Source organism: Urocitellus parryii, chromosome 8, assembly GCF_045843805.1.
Source record: "Urocitellus parryii isolate mUroPar1 chromosome 8, mUroPar1.hap1, whole genome shotgun sequence".
NCBI lineage: Eukaryota > Metazoa > Chordata > Mammalia > Rodentia > Sciuridae > Urocitellus > Urocitellus parryii.
In genome coordinates, this window is record NC_135538.1 from 56,450,608 (window position 1) to 56,469,793 (window position 19,186).

At 41.0% G+C, this 19,186-nt stretch overlaps 2 protein-coding genes across 3 annotated transcripts in view; one reads left to right on the forward strand and one right to left on the reverse strand.

Annotated features, from left to right (window-relative positions):
- The window catches only part of Prep (prolyl endopeptidase), a 118,238-nt gene extending 105,021 nt beyond the window's left edge, over nucleotides 1–13,217 (forward strand). The window contains exons 11-15 of the mRNA XM_026389600.2: nucleotides 3,395–3,531; nucleotides 5,773–5,867; nucleotides 7,896–8,027; nucleotides 9,606–9,762; nucleotides 12,488–13,217. Coding sequence (XP_026245385.2) covers nucleotides 3,395–3,531; nucleotides 5,773–5,867; nucleotides 7,896–8,027; nucleotides 9,606–9,762; nucleotides 12,488–12,782 — 816 coding nt within the window. The 3' untranslated portion in view covers nucleotides 12,783–13,217. The remainder of the gene's footprint in view (nucleotides 1–3,394; nucleotides 3,532–5,772; nucleotides 5,868–7,895; nucleotides 8,028–9,605; nucleotides 9,763–12,487) is intronic.
- LOC144256522 (uncharacterized) overlaps nucleotides 5,862–19,186 on the reverse strand; it is a 140,205-nt gene continuing 126,880 nt past the window's right edge. The window contains exons 5-6 of one of the 2 annotated variants that reach the window (XR_013344120.1): nucleotides 11,412–11,588; nucleotides 5,862–5,946 (exon numbers count right to left, since the gene is read on the reverse strand). The gene's annotated coding sequence lies outside the window, so the exon portion shown is untranslated. The remainder of the gene's footprint in view (nucleotides 5,947–11,411; nucleotides 11,589–19,186) is intronic. The other variant, XR_013344117.1, reaches the window with a different exon arrangement.

Consider the following 19,186-nt stretch of genomic DNA (forward strand, 5'->3'; position numbering starts at 1 on the left):
GCGGTAAAGAATGGAATCAAGACTGAGCGATCCTTCTTTTCTCTGGGTTGTAGAGGTCGGAAGAGGGTGTTTTAAGAGCTCCAGGCGAATGGCCTTTTTGGAGACAGGCCACAAACAAACTGAAGGGAATGCAAATGGGTGGTGTTAGGTGTGGAAGGAAGTAGGAAACAGGTACTCTGGAGTTGATTGTGGGTGGGTAGGGAGACATTAAGGAAGACATGGGAAGGGAAAGATATGAAAAATTCATTTAAGGAGAGGAAAAAAGAAGGCATAATTCCAGAGCCCAGCTTAGGTATTACTAATTTGTGATGAAGTAGGCTGGGATCTCCCAAGTGTCCAGATACCCAGGAGAACAAATGCAGTGGGTTAGGATTAGGATTAGAGGACTTCAGGCATGAGTGACATTTACAGGGCTGTCAAGGTTTCCTGAGCTGAGCCAGAAAGCACGAGAGAAGCTGACAGCCAGAGAACAGAAGGTACTGATTGTCATGAAAAGAGTTTTTAAAAAATAATAAGAGCAGATACCCTAGGAGGAAAAGGAAGGGAGGGCAGTGAATGAGCAGGTTGGTCAGAGTGGGAGGTCCTTGCGGATCAGCTGCCAGCTCTGAGAGCCAAGGTGATGGGTGTATGCTGTGAGGGGGCTCTGCAGGTCCTGTTTCTCTTTGCCTCTCCAGGGCTTAGCCGTGTGCCTGGCGCATAATAGACATGACAAACATTTAAATGAAATGGGGTAGAATGGAGTTAAGTGAAGGTCTTGATCTTGCAACATTTGAGTGTCTGGTCAGGGTGTTGGACAGCATCATCCTCATCATAAAAGTCCCTAAGGGAAATCACAGGAGAACTGGGTTAAAAGAGTCCCATATTGAAGTTATCAAAAATGGTGGGGAAATATCTGGTTTTAGTTTACATTAACTTGTGAGCATAGAGAAAATGATAAAAGCAAATGCTGTGGCCAGTTTGGGTGAGCCCATTTCCCTGCCACAGAGCATACAGGAAACATGCTAAATCTATAGGTTTGGGGACTCCATCTTCTGGGCTGATGCCTGGGAAACAGTGTTTCTAACAGGTTCTTCATAGATATTTAGGCAATAAGTCTGATAAAACACTGGTGCAGACTTTGAAGTGGAGCTTTTTGGTGAGGTTTGAGGGAAGCAAATAGAAGCAAGGAATTTGCTAGTTTCTCCTCCTAATCTAACAAAATGGCTTCAAGAACAAAGCGGTGAACAATGCTTAATGGCGAATTCCTGGACTGTTTTTAATGACTGTTTCCAAAATGGCCACAGGTATTCCTTCCATAGTTATCAAAAGACTCAGGGTTCAGTTTGCTCTTTTATTGAAGAGTCAGGTTTAGGGTTAGTTTAGGGTCCAGTGCCATTCCATATATGGAAATGGCATAGAATGGCTGCTATGTTTGAATGCATAGAAAGGGATTGGATAAAATGTATATACACATGTAAGTGGTATGTATATTTTAAGACTGCAACAGCCTTTTTGTAAGGCATTTTCTTGCCCACAGTAAAATCATCTTTACAATGCCCTTTCGCTTTTGGACAGTTCAGAATACTGTTATCTTAACATCAGAATCGCACCAACCCAAAGTGTGGATTTATTTCTGCACCTACAGGCGTATGGGGGCTTTGGACTTTTGATGGTATTCTGAAAGGATGTGTTGGTCCTGCAGCCAGATGAGAGAATGGCAGGCCAGTTTGCAGGCTTTGGAAATCTTACAAGAGGTAGCAGGAAAAGTGGTATGAGAGGAGGAGTGGAATCATCATGAAGCAGCAAGAGATAGAACACTTTGAGAACAGGTGCAGGGTCTTAGAATCGGCAGAGATGAGATGCGTCAGTGCAGCTGGGTGAGAGCAAGGGGCACAGGGGAGGCCAGCCTGGGAGGGAGAGCTGGGCAGGGACTTGCAGAGAGATGGGCAGTTGGCAGGTGGCTGGAAGGAACACCGATTTGAGCAGATGATTCAGTTATGGTGGCATCCTATAAGACATGATTCATTTGCTTTGATGCCGTGCCTCTGTGGCTAAAGAACCCTCCTTTCTTCCCATCTCAGAGGTGAAGGCCTTGTGTTCCAGCTCATTAGCCCAGCCAGCCACTTCAGGATGGTTCCTCTTACTCTGCATTTACTTGAACCCACTCACACAGCTCCATCAGTGGCTGCCAACACTAAATAACTTCAAACAAAACTGTCTACTCTGCAGAGCAGGCACCGTGATTCCTAAACTGCCACATTTACTTTCTTTACCTTTCTCTCCAAAGTCAGAAACAGATGCTTTTTAGTCATGCTATTCACTGACAGGATGCAAAGGATGACCAGCCTTGGAGCACTTATCACAGTCCTGCACCCCCTCCCCCCAAATCCATGGTGCTTCCCCTCCCGATTATCTCCAAGGATTTTGTGGCTACTTTCTGCTGCAGAACTGCTGCCATCAAAAGCTGTAGATTCAATTTAGCTCCAGGTCATACAAAGCATGAAGGCTCACAGGGGAGGTCAGCAAGAAGTTTCTGAGCTAAGGCACTTTCCAAGTGTCAGGGTAAAGTCGCCATGTTTGCCTGAAGGGAAAACGATTTGCAGCTTTTCTGTCTGGAAGAAGCCATTATCGGCTTTTCATGGCTTATCATTTATTCTATGGCTTATCGCTTGAATAGCATTTAATGTTCCCTTCCTTATCCTTTCTCTCTTAATCCTTTATTCAAAAGTAATGAATATGGAGATGTTGACTGAACTTGCCCAAGGTGGCCCAGATTCGGGAAGGTTTGAAGAGCCTTCATTGTCAATACTGGAGAAAATATCCTTGTTTACCCAGGAATAATAGGATTTCTATGGTGTTCTTCACCAGCTTAAGTTAATGTCTTCTCGTTGCTAACATTTGTTTAGTAGTCAAGCATAGAAAAATGAAGATGTATTAAGTGCCTTCACTTTTTAGGGGAGGAAGCCAAATGTGAAATTTGTTTTCAAGAAGTCTCCCTAGATTAAGTTGCTTGAAAAGATGGGCAGAATCTAACTTTTCCAGTGCCAAGAAGGATACTGAGCAGAGAACTGAATGTCTATTCTCTCACGTGCCCTGTGAAGGCCCTAAGAGGTGGGCCTGATGGCCTCATTTTGGGGGTGAAGAACTGAGGCTGAGGGAGGATCAATGACTTGTGTCTAACTAGATAGCTATGGAATAAGAATTCAAATCCAGTCTCCTTATTTTCAGACCCAGGCTCTTTAAACTATCCCCATAAAATTGAAAGATGCCTCACTATCAATAGCCCTTTAATGGTGCTAGATTTTCACTGTGCTTCTGTACATGAGGAGAGTACCACCTCTTTTTCCCATTTAAAAGTATGCAAGTATTTACCGAGAGATGCTAAATCTAAGTATTCTGCTTTCTTTTATTCTAGATTTTCTACCCTAGCAAGGATGGTACAAAGATTCCAATGTTCATTGTGCATAAAAAAGGCATAAAATTAGACGGCTCTCATCCTGCTTTCTTATATGGCTACGGTGGCTTCAACATATCTATTACACCCAACTACAGGTAAGCGTGGGACACTCTTGAACTTGACATGTGTTTGATCTTTACATCGTGGAAAGGAACCAGAGACTGGTCTACTAAATCATCTCTAACATACTCAATTACATATTTCTTGATTGTTTTCTTACAAGGAAGGAATGTATTTGATAACTATTTGAATTTTTGCTCAGGAATTGCAGGAAATGTAATGACAAGCTAATCTTGTTTTTTTAAAAAAAAAAAAAAAGTTCTCAGTGTAAAGTTGAGCACTAGGTTTAGAGGCTTTAGCCTGTCTACAAAAGATTAGTATCAATTGACGTCTTGAAAAAAGGAAGCACCTATCTTCACTGTCATTTATTACCAAATCAGCCTTTACCCCAGAATTCTCTTCAGTGGGCATGTTTCAGATGATTTTTTTTTTTTTTTTACCAGCAGAGACTTAAAATACAATGTCTTAACATTCAGCCATAAATATTTTCTGAAAAATCTGTTATTCATTTTAAACTGTTATGTGCTTATTGTTGGTGATTATTTCCCAGATAACTTATGTTTGGAGGGCAGGGGTATCTACGTTTACATATTGCCATTATTTATGTAAACCACTGTCAGTATTTTTGCAAACTTGATTTTAATATCCCATTCCTTAGTATGGAATTTGCTTTGAGTGTTTTTAATAAAAAGTTTTCTACAAGCAACACCAGCTTTAAACCAACTTCTAAATAGAGCATCACATAAAATCTGATTCACAGATTCACCCAGGATCTTTTTTACTTGGGGAGAGATTCATAGACTGATAACCATTAGGACATAAATTTGGAATGGGTTCAACCAGCTATCCCAGAGTAGAGTGCAAGAAAGCTATTGTTTTGAGTATTCAATAACTAAAGCCACTCATTATTATAGAATGAAATATAAAACATGGTCCCTGCCCTCCTCAAGTGATTTAAACATCTGGCTAAAGAGTTTGTTAGGAGCTAATGGAGGTTTTTGTATAAAATGATAGATTTGTGTCCCTGAACTAAAGGGACACTAGGAGAATGTTATTACTGAAACTATTAATTCATTCTGACAGCGCCATGTCCCAGGCACGGCGTGAACCCTGGGTGACAGCAGCCCCCAGCTGGACTTCCCAGGCAGAGATTTTCGATCTCATTAGTACTTCATATCTATGTGGTAAAACCACATGCCATATTTATTCTGTGATAAAATTATAGGCTTCACCTTTAAGTCAATGATGCTTGAGCGTAAGGGCAGTGAACACATGCCAGTGAATAATGAGAAACACGCATCCCAAGCCCCATTCCTGTGGTCCCAATAGGGATCTAGACCACACTGATCACTGAGTGGATCTACTGTAGCTAGAAGCACTGACCTTTGTTCCTTTGTACTTATTAAACCTCTGTGCTGAAAATCAAGTTGAGTCCCAGACCATTTCACCCAGAACCATGTGAATGTAATAGTAATTTCAAAAAGAGCCCATTAGAGATGCATGAAGTGTAGAAGACCAAGTGACTGAAAATGAATTTGGCAAATTGGGGTAGATGTCATCAGGCCAACCATACCCAATTTTAGTTATCTTTCCTCTTCATCATCGAGGAAATTAACACTAAAGCCACCTAGAGCTTTAGGTTTGCAGAAGCCCTCCTTTTTCCCATTACTGAGAATTATAAAATTCTCAAACAATTCAAGGCAAAATTAATAGAAAAAGAAACAAAATCCAAATTTTCTGAAGAACTTAGAAGCTTTGTGTAATTTTTATTTCTACAAAGTATTCTCGAGAACTGTTCTTATTTTCCAGTCTGTGAGCTTGTTATCCTCTTATTCCCTTTATTGACTAGTTTAACATCCAAAGTTCTTTAGAACTGGAAAACATGTTGAAAATATGGAAAGCATTAAGAAAAAAATGAGAGTGGGGGGGCCATTGTCTGTTGCACCTGCAAGCCCCCGACTATTCTTGCCTGAGCTGGCCTTGTTGCAAAGATAGATTCCGTGTAAAATGAGGGCCTCTGATTTTTGTTGTCTGCATAGTGAAGTATTTATTGGTAAGAAAAGTGAAACATAATGAATGTTCATGAAAACATCTGAGCTTTGCAGTATAAACATTAATATTTTATTGTAATCAAGTAATATAAAAATTGGGCTGGTATTTAGATTCTATTACGCATAGTGTTTTCAGGGATACATTTGATTTTTTTGTGATGGAGAGAGCTCAGCAGTGCTTAGCAGATAGTTGCAGGGAGGTTAACTGTCTTCTCTATTCCTCAGTGTATCCAGGCTCATTTTCGTGAGGCACATGGGTGGCGTTCTTGCTGTGGCCAACATCAGGGGTGGCGGTGAATATGGAGAGACGTGGCATAAAGGTGGGCTGTTTTCCCTGAAGCAATCTCAAGTCTGGCACAGTCCAAGCTCAGGATGTGCTGACCTTCCCATTTAAATGGGCTGAGGGGATGAGGAGCAGAAAGGCATTTTGTTGAGACAAATGGAAAATAATAATTTTCAAACACATTGCAGGCACTGCCCCCCTTTAAAAATAACCCATTCTGTTCACATTTTACTTTCTTTTGTAGTCTGATAACAAAGCACATTTTTCAGAAGTATTCCCCATAAGACCATAATCAAAACTTGGGATTTTTGAGCAATGTACAAGGTGCATTTTTAATAATCAGCATCAAAAGTGACTCTTGAAGCTTTTTGGTATTTTTCCTGGCAGCCTTGCTTGTAAAAATTCAGTATTATTCATCTGTCTCAAAAACAGACTTCAAAGCAGGTCATTTGCTCCTAAGAGAGCAGTCTACAGCTCTCCTCCCAGTGTGGGTATTCCCTTGTCCTCTCACTACTGAGAGATTCTGGCCTCCTCACATTGCTGCTATGACTCGATCAAGTGTGGGTTTTAGACAAGAATATAGTCACTGTTCTTTTCTGGCCTCCTGAAGCACATATTTGAGTTGACTGGCTAGTACTCAGCTTCATACCCCAGAGGGTCATAGTTTCCTTTTTTTTTTTTTTTTCCTAAATAATCACCTCTTTTAAAACCCTTTCTCTTCCATTTCTTTGTATGTGGAACATCCTACCACCCTGGCTTTTCTGTAGCTAGAATTGAATTCATAGACCAACCAGTGGTCTGATGAGGGCATTCTTCACTTGCCTTGGTCCTCTGTCCTTGAGGACTTCCACTTCTGCCACCTTCCTAGTTCCCTGCTGTCATTTATAACAAGGCCTACTGGGTCGAAGGGGGCCACCAGTTCCTGGAATCCTGAAAGAACTAAGGTTTTCTCCTTTAAGCCCCTCTGGTCATCAGGGGCCACCGCTGTCTGATAAGGAAGATGCCTGGGTCCTGGCTGACTTTTCCCCCTGTTTATTAACTTGAACCAACTTATTTTCCAAACTCATAGGAGTCAGACAAGTTGGAGCTTGACTAAGACTAAAAATAGATTGATTCATAAGCTTTCTCAAAGATGATACAGTAAAAGGACCAGAAATGAACCTTTTCCAGTTACAGCCTAGTATATAGAACATTGATACATGTAAATTCCCTCTGTTCCTTGAGTTTAAAATTTAATGGTCTTAAATGTGTAGCCATGATCCCCAAGTGACATTTTTCCTGAAAACTAAGTAATCCTAACTGTTCAAATTCACTGATAATTTCTTAAGATTTTAATAACATTTGTTTTGATATGAAAACATTTCTTCAATAGCACTACTTCATCTTTAATTGAATTTCTGCAAAAGTGGTTCATTTCAGATCTAATTAGATATGTGCCTGCTCTTTGTTCATTTCAGAGGCAGTTATTTCAGACATCTGTTCCTTTGAGGACTTGCCTTTGGCCTTGTAGATATTCCAAGACCCCCATAGCTGTTTCTCTGGGGGGGGGTTGTTTAATACATTGGAATGGCTTATAGACAATAAAACCTTGAGGTCTTATTTCATCTAAGAATGGAGAAGCCCCCCTGTGCTTTGCTGAAGCCCCCCGTCACCACCCAATTCCTACTGTTACTGTAAATTAGTAACCCAGGGCAAAATCGGATCATGTACCCACTACAGACTCGAGGAGGGCTGAGCTCCATAATAGAGGCCTTGTTTCATTTTACCTTCAGCTTCTCCAAAATAGAGATTCTTTCTGATGCCATGCTTCTCTCACAAAACAGATCTGTCCTCTTTGGGGCACTTGCCTTTTAAGTTCTAAGGGTTTTAATAAAATCCAAATTCACCATATGTGTGAATTTGGGCCTGCAAGTCCAGGGGTATTCATTGTAGATTTCCACAGCACATAAAACCTCAATTGAGGCATTTCTTTAAATGTTGTTTTAGCTACCATTGTTTAGATTGATCCATAGTTGAAACTGTGCCCTTTTGTTAATTAACTACCTTTCACTTTGGCACATCATAGGTGGTATCTTGGCCAACAAACAAAACTGCTTTGATGACTTTCAGTGTGCTGCTGAGTATCTGATCAAGGAAGGCTACACGTCTCCCAAAAGGCTGACCATTAACGGAGGTTCAAATGGAGGCCTCTTAGTGGGTAAGAACTGAATTTTACTCTTTGTACCTACCAAGTGACCCTTATGGGGTCTCCAGATAGAATTGCCTGTGAAAAGATTGCCTGATTTATACTGGTACAAAGAAAGCAAAACCATTTGTATTGGGGCACCTGATAAATAAGAAACATACTCATGACTGCAGGAAACTAGACCCCATGCCCTCCTGAGGCCTTCCCCCACTGTGGGATCAAGGGTTCAGCCAGCACAGAGCTGATGAGCCTGGTAGCCTATTGTGCTGCTCAGAACTTGTAAGATGTATCCTCCTTGAACATTATGCTGTTGGCTGCCGAGAGAGGCCATGAAAGATGGGGTGTTTAGAATAGAGCCATAGCCTTATAGGAATGAAATAGTTAATTCTAGTCATTCTTAGGTACTCAGCAAGTGGGAGCCACTCCTATGTCCAAGCCCTTGATATGCAGAGTTATTGTCCAGGGAGGCACTGAGTGGTTGAAAAGCTCATTGGTGTCACACAGCTGAAAGCTGGGGTTAAAACTGGTACTGTGATTCTGAGTTCTGCTCTTCTATGTGGCACTACCTGTATGCAGCTTTTTCTAATTTTTTTCCTTAGTAGCATTCAATACTGTCATGAATGTATGCGATAGGCCTGGACTGCGCCTGCTGGGCCCTGCACCCCTTGGCATTTAGGATGTGAAGTGTCATCATACGTGTGTAGAAGAGCACATCGACACTTAAATATATGTGACAAGTCCACTTTTGGGAGGGGGTGGTCCGGGGACAGAGCATTCATTTGTCCATGTCTTTGCAAGGTGCTGTCATTTAAAAAACAATCATTTCCAGGCTTGGATGTAGCTCAGTGGTAGAGCACTTGCCTAGCACATATGAGGCTCTGGGTTTTATATCAGTCTTCCAAAGAAAAATTCCCATGAAGGTCCAAAATAATTTGTTTTAATTTGGAAGGGATATTGACAATCATTTGGTTCTTCATCAAATATTTATTGGACACTGAGAAGTGCCAGGCATTTTTTCAGATACTGGGCCTATGTAGAACATCTCTACCTTCATGGGGCTTTCATCCTAGAGGCAGAGGATAAATCAAGGGGAGGGGTGGGAATTCAGTGTTGAAATCAAAAGGTGTGTGGGAACTATTTTATTGCCAGACACAGGAAAAATCCAAATTCCTCAACTGATTCCTAGTCCTGCCAGCTTTGATGTTACCCCTCACGCCATACTTCAATTGTAGTGGCTCATTCACTTCTTGATCTTCCCCACCAGATTTAGTCACTGAAACAGGTACAGGCCTAGTGCCCTACATGGTAAATACTCAATAAATATCTGTTTAATATTGTTTTAAAGTTTGAAAAATAGGAGATGATGAGCCAATATTGGTTAGAGCCTTAAGCTGCGTTTCAGGACTAGCTTGAGGCAAAACAGGGTCTAAGATCTTAACTACCCCCACCAGCTATGAATGCACATGGGTGGAGAGAAGGGGACATGAAGTCCTCAATCTTTTCTGGTAACACCCTCACCTCATTGAGATTAACTTTGGGGAACAAATCGTGTTGCTTTGTATATTTAGATGTTTCTTTCTTGGTTTTCAGCTGCTTGTGCCAATCAGCGTCCTGACCTCTTTGGTTGTGTTATTGCCCAAGTTGGCGTAATGGACATGCTGAAGTTCCATAAATATACCATCGGTCATGCCTGGACCACCGACTATGGGTGCTCAGACAGCAAACAACACTTTGAATGGCTCGTTAAGTATGTTTTGATTGACATATGCTACTAATGATTTGATATCATAATAGTTAACAGAATTAGTATCTGATGCTTTGTCCCCTTGGTGTGTTTTATTTGCATATAATTTACTACAAGAACAGAAGAGATGGAAATACCTTCCACCTTGTTTTAATATGGTCTTTAACAAAAACAAACTTTAAAGGTGTGATAGGCAATATTGCAAAGATGGCCCTCCAGGATTCCTGTCCTTGGTTATTCAGTTAAGAACTATTGTATAGGTACTTTGCAGATAGAACAACAGCCATCACGTAAAGGGAACTTTAGTTCTGCCAACAAACTGAGCCTGAAAGTACTTTTTTTTCCAGTTTCCTATTAAGAGACCCAGAGAACCCAACTGAGCCAACTCACAGAATTGTGAGATAAGAAGTCTTTTTTAAGCTGCTAAGTTGGTGGATAATAATTTGTTACTGCAGTAATCAGAAACTAATACAAAAAGGTGTCATCATACATTGTATGTGGAATTTCCTTTTCTAAATCAAGAAATAAGGACATAAAAGAACACATGCAAACATAATTAAATTCCTTTTGTGCTCAGTGTAACTACAAGTTTCATTACCTAATATTGTAAAACTTACCTCAGTCATAGCCCTCAACCACTTTGGTAACAATGAGTAAATAACAGAATTTGGGGATTATTTATCAGCATCATTTAGGAACAGTCCTTGGACTGGCACAAGAGGCCTGTTTTCCCAACATTCTCAAAATAACTTGGTCATTTTTAATTTGTTTTTTATGACTCTCAAAAGGACTGAATTTTTTAATTGAGTACTTTGAAACTATTGCATTCTGTTCTCTAAGGGGGAAAAAAGTTCACTGTGAAAGCTGTTACTTTAAAATACTCAAATGGCCTCCCTGACACACATTGGTAAAAGCTGCATAACCAAAGAAGCTATGGTTCAAATTATCAAGTGACAACATGCACTCAGGGAAATAAATCCTGTGTAAACTCATTTGAAAAAGTTTGAATTTTTTTCTTCTGTGATATTCCTACCTCAGATTTAAATTTTCTAACTCTGATCTCGCAGGGCTTTATTTTCCTTTTACCTTCTGTTGCTAAATTAGCTAGAAAGGACCATATGGGAACTCTGGAGTGCATCCCTTGGAGCCCCATCTAGAATATTAAAAGGTGTTTTCTCCCAAAAGAGCTGGACCTCCGAGTCTGGGAATGTCTAGGGTAAATAAAGCCTAATAAACAGCCTGTTCTTTCTATAGACCATCTCCTGAAAATTTTGAAACCACTCTGTAGTTTCAAAACTTACTACATCTGTGATGTTGCCTGTGAATCTCAAAGTGGGGAGTATTTTTAATAGGCACCGAGTTTTCCACATTTGTTCCCCATAGAATTAACCCTCATGTGGAGGAGGGGTTTGGTTGGGAAGCAGATCCATTGCCATCCCCCATGTTTTAGCTTTGACTTGGTGAGCTAAGAAAATTTTATACTGTTTTTACTACACTTCAAAATAAAACTCTGCTGAAACAAGTTAATTAAAATTATTAATACTGAATACGTTGAAAAATCTAACATTGGATAAAATGTACAGATAGTGATTGAGGCTCAAGAAATGTCTAATTTGCTGTTTTTATTCTTGAAACTATTTTTGTTAACTTACCTTGGAAACTTTTTTTGTATTTCAAAGAGTTCCTCTTCCACTAAATTTCTCTCCATTGGCCAAAGGCAGTTTCTTTTCTGCTGGACTGTGAGAGGCTCTCACCTGGGCTTCCTTGGTTTGTAGACAAGAAAGACACATGCTCTTCCTGAGGTTGCAAAGCTGAGCCTGAAATAAAGGCTTTATAGGGATAAGGGAAAGAAAGCCACTGTACACTGGCTTTGAAGTTCAACAAAAGATTAATAGCTAAATAGTCCCACTCTAGTTTCAAAAAACAAGTCATTAGTCCAACTATGTAGCAGTGAAAAAGTCTAAAGAATACGAAAAGATACAGCTCTAAACACTGAGTGTGCATATAGTTTGGCTTATTTCAACAGCCCTGCGAGTTTCTTTCTTACATTTCAAAGTTAAAGCTACATAAACGACATAGCTCCTGTTTTCAGTAGCCCTTCCTGGTCATGACCTAAATGATGAGCAAGCAAACTGCCATGCCACTCACATATTAGGCAACAGAAATCCTCCTTGGTAGTAAAGTTAGACTGGTATATTAGCTTTCTGTCATTGTGACCAAAATACCCAGCAAATACAGAGGGAAAGGTTTATTTTGGCTCATGGTTTCCAAGGTTTAAGTCCATAGTTGGCTGACTCCAGGATAGAAACATCATGGTAGCAGGGTGAGGCAGAGGATAGCGACTCAGCTTGTGGCAGCAGAGAAGCAAAGAGGAAGGGGTCAGGGACAAGACATTGGTACCAAAGGACCTACTTCCTTCAGCCACGCTCCTCCGCCCTACTGTTTCCATCTCCTCCCAGTAGCCCCATTCAAATTATTAATTCATCAAATGCATTAATCCAGTGAGAAAGTCAGAGCCCTCGTGGTCTAATCACTCCCCAAAAGTCTCTCTGGGCACTGCTGCATTGGCAACCAAGTCTTTGACACACGAGCTTTTGGAGGACATGCCAGATCCAAACTAATGGCTGGTATACCACACAGATCCCTGTGCCACACTGGTCTTTCCTGATCATCCTCTTGATCAACTCTGCTTGTGACAAAATCTCACACAAGTGCCTTTGCCTTTCAGATACTCCCCACTGCACAACGTGAGGCTGCCCGAGGCGGATGGCGTCCAGTACCCGTCCATGCTTCTCCTCACTGCTGACCACGATGACCGGGTGGTCCCGCTCCACTCCCTGAAGTTCATTGCCACCCTACAGTATGTGGTGGGCCGCAGCCGGAAGCAGAGCAATCCCCTGCTCATCCACGTGGACACCAAGGCTGGCCACGGGGCGGGGAAGCCCACAGCCAAAGTGATAGAAGAAGTTTCAGATATGTTTGCGTTCATAGCGCGATGCCTGAACATTGACTGGATTCAGTAAATGGGATTTCCTGCTCCTCCAACAGCCACAGAAAACCTCAAGGGCTTTCACACCGTTCCAACCGAGAAACCACTGGGCACAATGCTCCCCACATGGGCACTGTTCCTGCACACAGACTACAGTTGAACAGAACTACTGTGGGAATTTTATCTTTTTTAGGCTTCTCCTTTTTAGCAAGCCCTTGGCGTTTCTTTTCCCACCCTATCCAGGCACATATTTTAAAAAGAATTTTAAAAGGCATGTTTGGATAAATAGCTCAATGTCAGCAACGTGTGAATACTAGATTGCTGAATTAAGGGTCATAGCCGGGCATCCTCATACATAACTCAGTGAACTTTGCTTCTATAACCGTAACCTATATATTCCTTAAATAAATGTGAGAACTCTTCTCATAAAAGACTTCATTGCAATACTAATAAATGCTATTTAAGAATAGGAGGCTTTATTTTTGGTTCCTTTGCATTGAAGGGCATCACTTGAAGTGCAGTTGACCATGGGGATAAAGCATTTCATCTTTGTGCAACTCATTAGTTTCCAAACCCTTGAATCATAGAATGTAAGCACTGAAAAGAAGTTGAGCTTGTCCATTCCCACTCCCCAGTCTCTAGTGAAGCTGTTAGAGGCGGCTCACTGTCTTAAACATTATCACTCAGATAGGGGTGATGATCTGATCTGGGACTCTTGGTTTGGCTGCCTCCTTTTAAAAATCTGTGAGGTAGAAAATTCAAATTACTCACCTATCTGATCACATATTGATTTGGTTACAGAATGTTCCTGGAAATCAGAATGCCTCAGATATGAGACTGAGAGGCCCCCTATGTAAATTATCCAAAGATGAACTCATCCAAATTTACAGTCAGAATTTTTAGCCTTTCCCAAGCTGTTTCACCTCCATAAACCGCTTCTTGGAAATTAAAATAGTCATTATTTAAAAACAAACATGCAAAATTAAGAAGAAACAGTTTGGGTTCATCCCACTCCCCAAGAATCTTTTAAGGTGAGGATATGCCATCCCTCAAACTTTCACTGGTGATATTAAAACAAAAAATTACATCAAATAATGTTACTTTGGCCAGGCACTGTGGTGCATACCTATGATCCCAGCAGCTTGGGAGGCTGAGGCAGGAAGATCACAAATTCAAAGCCAGCCTTAGCAACACCAAGACCCTATGCGACTCAGACCCTATGTAAATAAAATAGAGCTGGGGACTTAGTGGTTTAGTGTCCCCGAGTTTAATCCCCGGTACTCCCCACCCCAAAATAATAATGTTACTTTGAGTGTCAGTTTGTGAAATGCTGATCTAATTTATAAGAAAACAGCTTGCCTTGCTTTATCAGATATGATGAAAGTAATTATTTTACATGAAGTATCTTAACTGTATATAAAACTACAAGTAAGTCCTATCTTCCAAATCTCATACAAACATAATTTAAGTGCTCTACTTTTCAAGTCTTGGTCAAAAAATCTACCTAGTGGATTACTCCATACCAAGTGTAACTGAAAGGTGACCATAACTTGGTTTCTCTCCTAGAATCATGCTGGTTTCTCTCTTCTAGAATCATGCTGTTACTGTTTGAGTATATGCATAAAGCAGCTGTCATTGAACATCTGATTCATTATAACCTCAGGATAAAAGCTATGCCTCTAGTGCAGAGCATGTGGAGACTGACAACAGTCTATCAGAGAGATGCTCGCACTGGCCAACTACAAAGAAACCTCTAACTAGTGCAGCAGAGAAAAAGCAATAAAATACTCTTGCCCAAGGCAGCCCTTTCCTGAACTGGGTGAGTCACTTGAGGTGCAGCTACCAGCTGACATGCTGGAGAGCACTTTCTAGCTTGTGCAGGATCCAACAATCCTTTCCCACTGAGTTCTCCTACTTACAAGTAGAAAGTAGAAGTTTGGTGTGGAAGGTCTGAGCTTCAGAGTCAGGCCTGGGCTCAAATCCCAACTCTTTCATTTGGTAACTGGCAGTGAAGTAAAATAAAGAAAGTAATGTGTTGATGAGTGCCTAGCACACGATTGCTTCCGATTACAAGATCTCTTTTCCAGCCTAATTTTTCAATCTCAGTTTTAACTCAGTAACTCCTCCCATAAACTAAAAGGTGTCTTTTAAGCTTTAAACATTGGAAGTAAGATTTGAGATTGGACTCTTTCCCAGAACTCTGTCTTACATTGGTCTGTGGTGTTGGGGGGGGGGGGGAGGTAGTTCTACCCTTGCACACATGGTCTAACAGCCCTGTCAATGGGCCTAGCTGAATGCCACAGAGCATTTGTTACCTTGGGATAGTCATATTTGTGCTGTTAAATGTATCCATACTTGGAATATTATAAAACTCTAATTAATCATGTTTCTTAATACTCCCACAGAACTTAAGCAACTATGCACAGATGGTGCTACTAGTTAGAAAAGGTTAAATTTCAGCTAAGGAAGCCTGTCACCAATCTGTCCATGGTCAACAGTCTTAGCAGCCTTAGCAGCTCCCCCATGGCAGGCCACACAGCTAATGCCCAGAAAGACTTGCAAAGACTCAAAGGTGGTTAAGGACAGGCTGGGTAGCTATGAGGGGACAGGAAGGGGTAAAAGTCAGAGGGTTAAGTGTGGTCAGGCCAGTGGAATGAGGACTAAGGCTGATGGATGAGGAGTATTTAGGTACACTCTGCATCCTTTCATCCTCAGGGACTGAAGGTACAAAGAAAGTCCTGCCCTCATAAGTGACTTTCCAGGGGAGGAGACAGGTGATAAATGTTTTACTGAGCACTTACCCTTTGCCACTCTGTTCTGTGCACCATGTGTGTGTCCTCACACAACCTTAGCAATCATATAGTAACCTGAATCCATTTGGCAAAGGCCCAGTGTTACCCAGATGAAGTGGACAAGAAGGACAGTTGGACCCTGAGACTGTTATGGTCTAGATGTTTGTTTACCTCTAAAATCTCTATATTGAAATCCTAATAGGAAGTGGAGTCTTTAGGAGATGATCAGGCCATGAGGGCTCTGCTCCTATAAAAGAAGTCAGAGAGACCACCTCATCCTTCATACCATGTGAAGGCACAGCAAAGTTGTCATCTATGAACCAAATCTGTCAGTGCCTTGATCTTGAACTTCCTAGCCTCCAGAATTCTCATAAATAAATTTTTTATTTATAAGCTACCCAGTTTATGGTATTTTGTTATAGCAGCCCAAAAACAACACACATTTTTCCACTTAGTCCACTAATAAAATAAGCAGAAAACAGAATTTTAGAAATCAAGAGCTATGAAGAAACCAACCAGGACAAGTGAATAGTCCATGAGAAAGTATGCTATTTTAGCCAAAGAAGTCAGGCCTCCTCAAGGAAGCAACATGTAAACAAAGACCTAAACAAAAATGACAAGATAGTGGGCAAAAGTGTGGGGTACAGGATAGGGGGCAGGAACATCAGGCAGAGCCTGAGGTGGGAACTAGCCAGGTGAAAGAAGCCAGACACAAATGACCATGTAAAGTATGATTCTATTTTAGGTGAAATGTCCAGAAACTTCTATTAGGACAAATTGTAGATTATTGGGTAGGTGATATTGGGAATGAAACTGGAGATTTACTAAGCATACAAAGAATCTTCCTCCCATAATGAAAATACTTGAAAACTAGATTAAGGTGATGGTTGTACAACTTGGTATATTTACTCTCAAAAAGTCAATGAATTGTATCCTTTAAGGGGGGTGAATTTCATGGTATGTAAATTATATTTCAATAAGTTTGTCATAATAAACTCTTGTAAGAGAGAGAAAGGAGCAATAAGTCCCTGGATGAGTGCCATCCAGGAATAGCCACCTGCAGAAGTGTGATGGAGTGGAAGAGGCAGGTGACAGGGCAAAGGAGATAAAAGCTTGCATATCAGCTTGGGTCAGACGACAGGACTATTTTAAGCTGCAGAACTTATGCAGGAGTTCACATCTCAGGGGAAGCTGACCCTCCCCCTCAACCGAATTCATTCCTTAGATCAAGTCAGACCTGCTGATCCCTGTCCTGCACCCACCTCTCTGGCTTCACTACGCTGAGGAATGCAGGGCTTCCTGTCAACAGGGTCCTGCAGCCCAGAGGGGCAGGAGAGGCTCCATTAACAATGGTAAATGACAAAGAAGGCTCTTCTTTTATTACACGTACTAAGCAAGAGAAAATCTCCTGGTGGCCATTTGTGGAAGTCATCATGCGAAATAACCCTAGGAATTATAAACATATGACTTGGAAAGTGAGTCGTATATAGTTGACAATGAAAATATGCTGTCTTCTAGTTCCACTGAAGGCTTTGGCAAATATCAAAGAAAAGAGCTTCTAACCACTCTGAGAACATAGTCAAACTGAGGTTAACCAGAAAACAAGGTCAGCATCAAACATAACCCTAAATTCCAGAGAAAATGATGGGAGTTAACACAAGTTAAGGCCTTGTTACTTCTCCCATGACGTTTGGGTATTATTGGGGCAGTAATTGGCAATTTGCCACAGGATCCAGCTCTGCAACTCTCCCAGAAGTACAGAACTAGAATATCTGGGACCCCCCTAGCTCTGTCACTGCTCAGGTCTACCTCAGAGTATAAAACTCCCTAATTTATCCAAGAGTTGCTAAATGCAGTGTCTTGAGATGAAGGTAACTGGGAGGGGCTTCATCATTTGCTAACAACTACAGGTTGGAACTGATTTTGCTATTCCCAAATGAAGAGCAGGGCTGTGAAGGATGATGGCCCTTGGGTAAAGTGGGTTTAAGGTTTACTCACTAAGGGAGAGAGTACTCAGAGTAGGGAGGTAGGTATAATGAAGGTATGATTCCAAAATGGACATTCCAAAAGTAGACATTGCAAGAAAGTTTGCCTACCTGTTACTCCTGCTCTTGGCGTCTCAGCCCATGAGTGCTTTTGTGTGGCCTTACCTGTCACTCAGGGGTTCTACCCTCAGTGATCGCACAATCTCAAGAACCCCAGCTAAGAGCTCGGATAGAAGTAATGGAGAAAGACTTTGCAGCTGGAACCACTCTTAACTGATGGATTAACAAAATGGTTAGGCACACAGAACCAGAACTAATTCCCACATACACTGACCAATGTACCTATACATTGTTTTAAGCACCTGCATTTTGTCTCAGAAGCTGCATATCTTTAGTAAATATATATTTTATATATATATATATATATATATCTTTTACTAATATTTTTAAATTGTTGTGAAATGAATGTTACTTATAATTTTGAACTTTGTGATTAAGAAAACTTGCTTTAAAAGTGCAGAGTATCCATATGTGCTTCATCCAGATTTCCCTAATGTTGACATCACCCACAACCTTAGCATTGTACAATTCTTAAACCCAGAAACTACCACTGATATGACACTTTTAACTAATTTCCACACCTTAAATTCTGTTCTCTCACTATCCTTTTTCAACCACAAGAGCCTGAATTGCCATAATTACCATGGCTTCATGATTTCTTCCATCTATGACATAGTGCCTCAGTCTTATCTTCTAATGACCATGATACATGTGAAGAAGACTGGTCATTTATTTTGTAGAATATCATTTAGAGTTTGTTGTCTTCTCATAACTCGATGAGGCTATGCATTTTGGGCAAGAACACCTCTAGGTTGTGCCCTTCCCAGTACCTCACATCAGGGGGCGCAAGGTGCTGATATGTCTTATTCCTGGTGAGATCGACTTGGATCATTCGGTTAAGATGGGCTCTGCCAGGCTCCTCCACTACTTTTGGAGTGACTACTTTTTCCTCTTGATTATTACCTCATAACTTAAAGATCCTTATATTTTACCTAAGATGCACAAACACCACTTTGGGGTGAAAGTACTTGAGACAAATTATAATAAAAGATGTATGTAAATAAAGTGCCTGTGTGTCCCTCTCAATGAGTAGTCCTTACCATCTATCCTACCTGCTAAGCTAGATGAGATCTTGATTCTCCCTTCTTAAATCCAGTCATCACCAAGTTCTACCAATTCTAAATTCTAAATATGCCTTAAATGTATCTTTTCTCTTCCTAGTGCTTTATAATTTGTCTTCCCGACTCCAAAACTTGCTCCCCTCAAACTCTCTTCTAAGCCGGGGCACAGTGCCCACCTGTAATACTAGTGGCACGCGAGGCTAGGGCAGGAGAATTGTGAGTTCAAAGCCAGCCTCAGCAAAAAGTGAGGTGCTTTTTTCTTAGTGACATCCTGTCTGTAAATAAAATACAAAGTTGGGTTAAGCATGTGGCTCAGTAGCCAAGTGCCCACGAGTTCAATCCTTGGTACCCACCCTACCCCGCAAAAAAAAAAAAAAAAAAAAATTCTCTGCTCATTAACTCTAAAGCTTGAAAGAGCAAATAAAATCAGGTCCACTTCTATTCTGAGCCTTCAGGGGCTTCCTACTGCCTTTACACAGA